This window comes from Elephantulus edwardii, unplaced genomic scaffold (genome assembly GCF_000299155.1).
Source record: "Elephantulus edwardii isolate Elephantulus edwardi_28Jun2011 unplaced genomic scaffold, EleEdw1.0 scaffold00269, whole genome shotgun sequence".
Classification (NCBI taxonomy): Eukaryota; Metazoa; Chordata; class Mammalia; order Macroscelidea; family Macroscelididae; genus Elephantulus; species Elephantulus edwardii.
The window spans coordinates 1493248-1500550 of record NW_006400019.1 but is presented as its reverse complement, the minus strand read 5'-3'; the positions used below and the strand labels follow the sequence as shown (position 1 = coordinate 1500550).

The 7303-nt window shown below is 52.6% G+C and overlaps 1 protein-coding gene across 1 annotated transcript; it reads left to right on the top strand.

Moving 5' to 3' along the window:
* Nucleotides 1-3737: 3737 nt before the first annotated feature.
* TMEM187 (transmembrane protein 187) lies at nucleotides 3738-4535 on the top strand. The gene has a single exon (XM_006899978.1). The coding sequence runs from the start codon at nucleotides 3738-3740 to the stop codon at nucleotides 4533-4535; it is 798 nt and encodes a 265-aa protein (XP_006900040.1).
* The last annotated feature ends 2768 nt before the right edge of the window (nucleotides 4536-7303 follow it).

Sequence of the window (7303 nt, the reverse complement as noted above, 5' to 3'; positions counted from 1 at the left end):
GTCCTCTGCCCGCTCGCGACGGGATGTCAGTGCTGCCACACGCTAGGACGGTGTTAGGACCGCATTCGGGCCACAGTGGGGTCAGGCGCCGGCGTTCCTCGTCCCGCCATCCCCTTGAAGGCGGCCCCACGCCTCCGCCCTGGGAGCCGCCATCTTGCCACTTCCCCTCGCCCGGCCGTCCACAGGCGTCAATAGCGAGTTTTAGCACAAAACAAAGATGGCGGCGGCGTGTGGTGAATGCCCGGATGAAAATGCTAACCTCGGAGATTGTTTCAGCCCCGCCTCTCCCTTTGAAAACGCCCCCCAGGTCATTTGAGAGGCAGAGCCCAAGTGCCTTTACGTTTACTAGCACAGGCAACAGGGACACAGGTGACGAGACGAGCAGTAGGGTATACACTTTCCCGCCTGCACAGCCCGCAGCCACAAGGTAGCCAGCGGGGACTTCGGCCAAAGGAGCGGCCGAGGGGGCGGAGCGGAAGGGGCGTGGCCTCCTAGATCCCAGGCTTTACGACCGCGCCCCTGTGGTGCGTTTGGGTCGCCCGGCTCTGAGCAAAGGCAGAGGGTCACGCTCCTACGGGCTGTCCGGGCACCGGGCCGTCCTCCACCCCGCCAGCCGCGAGGCAGGCAGCCAAGCTGAGGACACTGAGACCGCAGGCCATATTCGGGCGGACAGGAGCAGGATAGCTCCGCGTCACTCGGCGTCACCTCCCGTCATCCCGCTTTCTTCCCAGACCCCGCGCCCCGCCCCTGCGCGCATGCGTACGACCTCTTCTCAGGTCCGCCCTTTTTCACACTTTGAATTTCCTCCGTCTCAGACCAAGAGACGCAAAATACCCGGATGGTGCTTGCTGCCCTTTTCGCGCCAATACTGTAAGTTCTCTTTACAACTTGGCGAGGTGGGTACTGCTGCCGACCCTGTGTCACAAAGCCCTCCTGGAGCGTAGCACCTCATCAGGCTGCGCCATCAGCCCAGTGCCAGGAAGCTTGCTACAGAACTGGGAAGCTGAGCTGCTTTATTTTATCTTTATTGTCACCAACCTCTCCTTGAAGGTAGCATTTCCAGCAAATCCCAGGGGGCGTTCCCTGTACCTGAGACTTGGAAATCACAGATGGCTGTGTTGTAGCTTTTTGATACTTTCGTTACACTCACCACTACTAGGACATTTCTGTTCTTCAACCTACTCACAGACTTTAGTTTAATGTGGCAATAAAACACAATATCCAGGTCTTCGGTCGAGAACTGCTGGCCCCCTGTTTTAAGCTCTCTGCTCTATCTCATTCTTGGCTGTTTGTCTCATTATTAATGATTATAAAACTATTCCATTCTTTGAGACCCTCGGTCTGCAGCATTCTGGCTCCCGAACCGTGGGACAAGGTGGTGGTTTCTCTTTCTTTCTGTTTTTCTAGCAGGCACCAGGAACCGAAAGGGAATTCGCTCAGGACCTTCTTGACCCAGTTGGATCCCACCACCCAAACCCTGGTAAACAGGGTCTCCATCAGTGTCAACTGTCCTCATAAAATAAACAACGGGGATATAATAAAAATACTGGACAGATCCTTCAGATATGAAAGTGGACCTTCTCTCCAAGATGATAAGAAAAATGCAGCTCAATCATTGAGAAATGTGAAAAATGCCAAGGTTTGATGTCTCTTCCTTGCATAATGATATAAAATCATTTGCATGACCTCTCCAAAAAAAAAACCTATATCCACAAATATCTCAATAATCACTTTTGAATCTCTCAAACTTATTTGTAATTAATTTAAAGTGCATTGGAGGAGAACGTAAGGTACACATGTCACCTCACCCCCGGGACAGGAGAGAGCTGAACAAGATGGCTTTCAAGGGCCTCCTTCAGGGTCAGGAATCAAGTAACTACCCCACCTCCTGGGACATGCAGAAGGCTCACCCACATGCCAGCCCCAGGCTAAGGCCATTTAATAACAAGTCACTTTGAGTTTGCCCTGCTAGGCTTCAGGTGGACTTTGCCCGAGCAGCAGCAGAAAGGAAGAGTAACTCCACTACCTTACCCTGCTCCGTGCTCACTGGAAGACAGGAGGGTCAGACCACAGGGGCAGCATGGGCACCCTCCCCCAAAAGCCACAGAGACAGGCTTTGACCCACACACCCTGGCTCAGCCACACAAGTGAGGTCTTTGCCCTCTGCTGTTTGTATCTCCACTGCTAACTGACTCATCTGATAACCACTGTACTAGTTTTCACTCAGTTCTTTTAGCCACATTTCCAGAAACAGGTTTCTGCTGTGACCACCACATTTACTACAGCACCCTCCCCTTTCAAGGGTCTCACAGTCTTTAATGTTCCAGCCCTTATGTTACAACTTTGGTTGGATGCTCTCAAATCCAACTCATAGCAATTCCATGAACAACAGATTTGAACCTTGTTCTATCCTGTGCCACTGTCACACCTGACACACTAGAACCCATTGCCACAGTCACTGTCAGTCTACCTAGTTGAGGTTTTCCTCTCCTTTGTAAACCCTCCAGCTCTTCAAGCATGATGTCTCTCCAAGAACCAGCTTCTAAAACATGCCAAAGTACGTGAAAGAAAGCTTCTCCATTCTTGCCTCCAAGGTGAATTCTGGCTGCACCCTCTCCAAGACATATCTTTGTTCTTTTGGCCATCCATGGGATATTCTCTTCTCCAGCACCACAGTTCAAAGGCATCAATTCTTCTTCTTTTTTTATTTTTGTGTGTGTGTACCGTCAAATCAGATCTGACATGTACAGGAGGAGATTGTCTCTCCTTCCTCGGCAGAGCATCTGGTGGATTCGGACCGTGCGCCTCTGGGATTGTAGTTGCAGCTCCTTGCCACTAGGCCACCAGAGCTCCCCTGCATCAATTCTTCTTTTGTCATCCTTACTCATTGTCCAGCTCTCTGATGCATAGCAAGTGATTGGAAAGACCATGACCTGATTTAGAGATTTCCTGCCAGTCTCCAGGTTCTTTCCATCTCCCACTCTCTCGGGCGTTCCAGCACTCTCCACTAAATCAGAGAGGTTCTCTGCACAGGAACTCTGGTTCAGAGCCTTTGCTTGGTTCCCGTCTATAATTTCTACTCATGTAACTCAGTCACAGTTATTACAACCCTCCTCCCAGTCACTCTGTCACCTTCCTCTGCCTCCTGGTAACTACTTCGGCTTCTATGTATTTCCTTATTCTCTATAAGTGAGATCATGTCTTTAGCCTTTTGAAACTGACTTTCACTCTGCATATTTTCACCTTTTTCAGGCCTTCTTTCTCTTGCTGGCTGAGTAGTAGTCCATGGAACATACACACCATATTGTTTAGATCCATTAATCTGTTGGTGGGCACTTGAATTAGTGGACATGTTTCTGTTTATATTCCCGCCTCCCCTTCTTGTGGGACTGCCAGGCCATCAGAGTCTGTATTCAGCCCCACAGCAGCCACACTATTGGACAACACTTTGACCGGCGGTGGATGAAGGTTCCGACTTCTCCACATCATCACCAGCACCTGTACTTTCCCCTTTTGTTTGTTTTTATTCTTTCTAACCAAGTTCTTACTCTTCTTTGTAGCCACAAGGGGAAAAGGCAAAAAGTTTGTTCTGCGGGTGCCAGCCAGCCAGCCTGCTGCCACCCACCTTGGAGGGTCACACGGTGACAACAGAAGGAAATCACAGGACTTGGTCCAGCTGGGAGAAGAGGTTGGTTGTGAGACAGCTGCTGGTCAAAGCTCCCTGACCCAGCTTCAAGATGAAGCCGGAGTCGTGGCAGGCCCTTCTCCACGTGGCAGTGGCTGGCTGCCTCTGTGTGGCCACTGTCTTCGCCGGCGTTTTTGAGGGCGTCTTCATCCAGGTAGGCTATGAGCATTATGCAGAGGCCCCTGTGGCCAGCCTCCCTGCCTTCCTGGCCATGCCGTTCAACTCACTAATCAACTTAGCCTACATATTCCTGGGATGGTACTGGCTCCAGAGAGACGGGGACACACTGGGCCACTCGACAGAGGCAGCGAGGGCCCGTTACCTAAAGAATATCTTTGCTGCCATGGCCCTCCTCTATGGCCCTGTCCAGTGGCTGAGGATTGGGACACAAGCACGCCTTGCCGCAGTGCTCGACCAGTGGTTCACCTTGCCCATCTTTGCGTGGCCTGTGGCCTGGTGCCTCTACCTGGACAAGGGCTGGCGACCCTGCATCTTCCTCTCCATTGAGTGCCTCTCTCTGGCGAGCTATGGTCTGGCCCTGCTGCACTCGCGTGGCTTTGAGTTTGCCCTGGGCCTACATGTCCTGACTGCTGTGGGCCAAGCCCTGCGGGCCCAGGCTCGAACTGGTGGCACCACCTCAGGCACATACTTAGCCCTGGGGGTGCTCTCCTGCCTGGGCTTTGTGACCCTCAAGCTGTGGGACCACCATCTTGCACAGTGGCCAGCCTTCCAGCACCTGACAGGCCACTTCTGGTCCAAAGTCTGTGACGTCCTGCAGTTCCACTTTGCATTCTTGTTCCTGATGAATGTAAACACATCACAAAGAGTCCTCCCTGACAAGAAGCTTTAAGCTATGGACAAAAGAGGCCTTACAGCCAGGGGTGGCGCATGGCGACACGGCCTGTGACTTGCCTGTGGAGCTGCTGACAGAGAATTCTCAGGGCGGGGGGGGGGGAGTGCAGGAGGGGGGCCTTGCACCGCACACGCTAACTAACCCCTTCATGTCCTCCCACAAAGCTCCAGCCAGATCCAGGTGATGTGTGTTCATTGCACTCACTCAGGCTGTAAATTTTCTGTTGTTTAAAACTTGAAAAATAAAATGTTGTGGGAAAAGTGGCGACTCACTCTGAGAAATTCCTCCCTGTCACAGCAAGGAGGTAGCAGCTGAGCAGTGAGTCCCCATGATCGCTGGGACCACTGAACCATTTCCTGAGAACGTTTGTTTGTAAAAACAGACTCATTACCATTTAGCTGGCCCTCGGCGTGCTTCCAACTGTGGAAATCACCCGGGAGAAGGTTGCACATCTTGAACGATCTGCTTTTGAGACAACAGAGCCCCCTCCTCAAAGACTTGTGTAATACTGAATGGGAACTGACTCCTAGCTGTCCCTCCAGTGGCTTTTCACACAGGAGGAGGTTACTCGTCCCTCCTGTTGAGCAGCTGATGGAGACCAGCTGCATGCCTTTGTGTTGGCAGCGTGGGTCATTACCAGGAAGCCACCAGAGCTCCCTTGGAAACCCCGGGGGGGGGGCAGTTCTGCTCCGTTTTGTAGTCTTTATGGAAGGGGTTCTGGTGGCTTAGTGATAAGAAGTTGTGCTGCCAACCCCAAGGTACACGGTTGGAATCCACCAGTTGCCTTGCAGGAGAAAGATGGCCAGTCTCCTTCTTTGTGATGTACTGTCTGTCTCTGAAAACCCACTCTCCAGATGGTCAGCTGGGAGTCCATTTCAACTCTACAGGACACAACAACAGTCTTTAAGGAAGCAAACTGTCTTGCCTCTCAAGGAGGCCACTGGTGGGCTTGAACCGGCAACCTTTCTGTTAGCAACAAACTACTTAGTCAGTGTGCCACATGGGCTCCCAGTACCCAAACCCCAAAGCAGAGTTCTCAATGGAAAGCTGCTTGGTGGGCGTAGCCTCAGTCTGGTAGGGGACTTGGGCCCCGTTTAAGCTGGGGTTACTATAGCGCTATTGAAGACACAGAGTGCAGTCCAAGTCCTTCTGAACTGTCATCTCTTGACTCCCACTCCCTCCAGCTCTGACCTGACCTGGGGGTTAACTGTGCTCACTCATCTGTCTGCCCTTGGCCACGGGGCGCTACTGATGGAGGAGCCCCACCCCCACAGCTACTGTTACCATGTCTCCCGGGTCAGTCAGGGTCCTTACACAGGAAACAGATGGCACTCTCAGATCAGGGGCTCCGGAAGACCAAGGGGAACCAGCACACAGGTGGGGGCTGGTCCCTCGTGCCCATCTTAGTTGTCTCACACTGCTGTGACTGAAACACAAGCAGGTGGTATTCACAGGCCTGCCTCTCCGCACAGGCCAAAGGCCTGCTCTAGGGAAGGCTCGGCCCCAGGACAGGGCTCTAGGGAGGGCTCGCCTTGGGACAAGGGCTCGTCTCAGGCTTCTGCTTTCTGGTTTGGCTGAGGCCTCTGTCTCGCCCCATGCCACTTCTGCTCACTTTACCAGCCAAAGCCCAGGGCTTACAGAAGGCTGAGGTACTGGAGTCATTTCACTTCTGACCAGTCACCCAGCCCAGAGGCCTGGGGAGGAGCAGTTCATCCTGGCCTGTCCCTGATGGCCCATGAGTCACAGCTCCAGATGTCATGTAACCAATGCTGCAAACCTTTTTCTTGGAAATTGTGTCCAGGTCATGGTTTTTGCCCACTTCTGTACCCTCCTCAACTGCATGTTGTGCAGAGGACTGGCAATTCCAAGCCATGCTGCCCTCATTCCGGACCAAGCAGCCACCTCTGTCCCATGTATGTCTTAATGCAGAAGCTTCTGTAGAACATGTTTAAGCCTGCGGTCATTTTTTACCCCTTTGAGAACAATCTCAAGATACGTTATTAGGTTCCATCGAATCAAGTACGACGCGTGGCGACTCTCTGAACTGCTCCGCACCCTGCGCCGTCCCGTGCCGTCCTCTCCACCTCTGACACACTCAAGCCCGTTGCTGCAGTCACTGTGTCAGTCCACCTGGTGGAGGGTCTCCATCTTCTTCACCGACCCTCCACGTTCCCAAACATGATGTCCTTCTCCAAGGAACAGCTTTTCCTAGCTACATGCCCAAAGTAGGCGACATGACGCTGCACCACCTTTGCCTCCAAGGAGCACCCTGACTGCACCTTCTCCAAGACATATGATGGTACTTTTGGCCGTCCGTGCGATGTTCAGTGCTCTTCTCCAACACCACAGCTCAAAGGCCCAAGTCCCCTACCAGACTGAGGCTACGCCCACCAAGCAGCTTTCCATTGAGAACTCTGCTTTGGGGTTTGGGTACTGGGAGCCCATGTGGCACACTGACTAAGTAGTTTGTTGCTAACAGAAAGGTTGCCGGTTCAAGCCCACCAGTGGCCTCCTTGAGAGGCAAGACAGTTTGCTTCCTTAAAGACTGTTGTTGTGTCCTGTAGAGTTGAAATGGACTCCCAGCTGACCATCTGGAGAGTGGGTTTTCAGAGACAGACAGTACATCACAAAGAAGGAGACTGGCCATCTTTCTCCTGCAAGGCAACTGGTGGATTCCAACCGTGTACCTTGGGGTTGGCAGCACAACTTCTTATCACTAAGCCACCAGAACCCCTTCCATAAAGACTACAAAACGGAGCAGAACT

Excerpts from the sequence above, each read along its gene's own strand:
- TMEM187 (XM_006899978.1), top strand. The coding sequence starts at position 3,738 with ATGAAGCCGGAGTCGTGGCAGGCCCTTCTCCACGTGGCAGTGGCTGGC.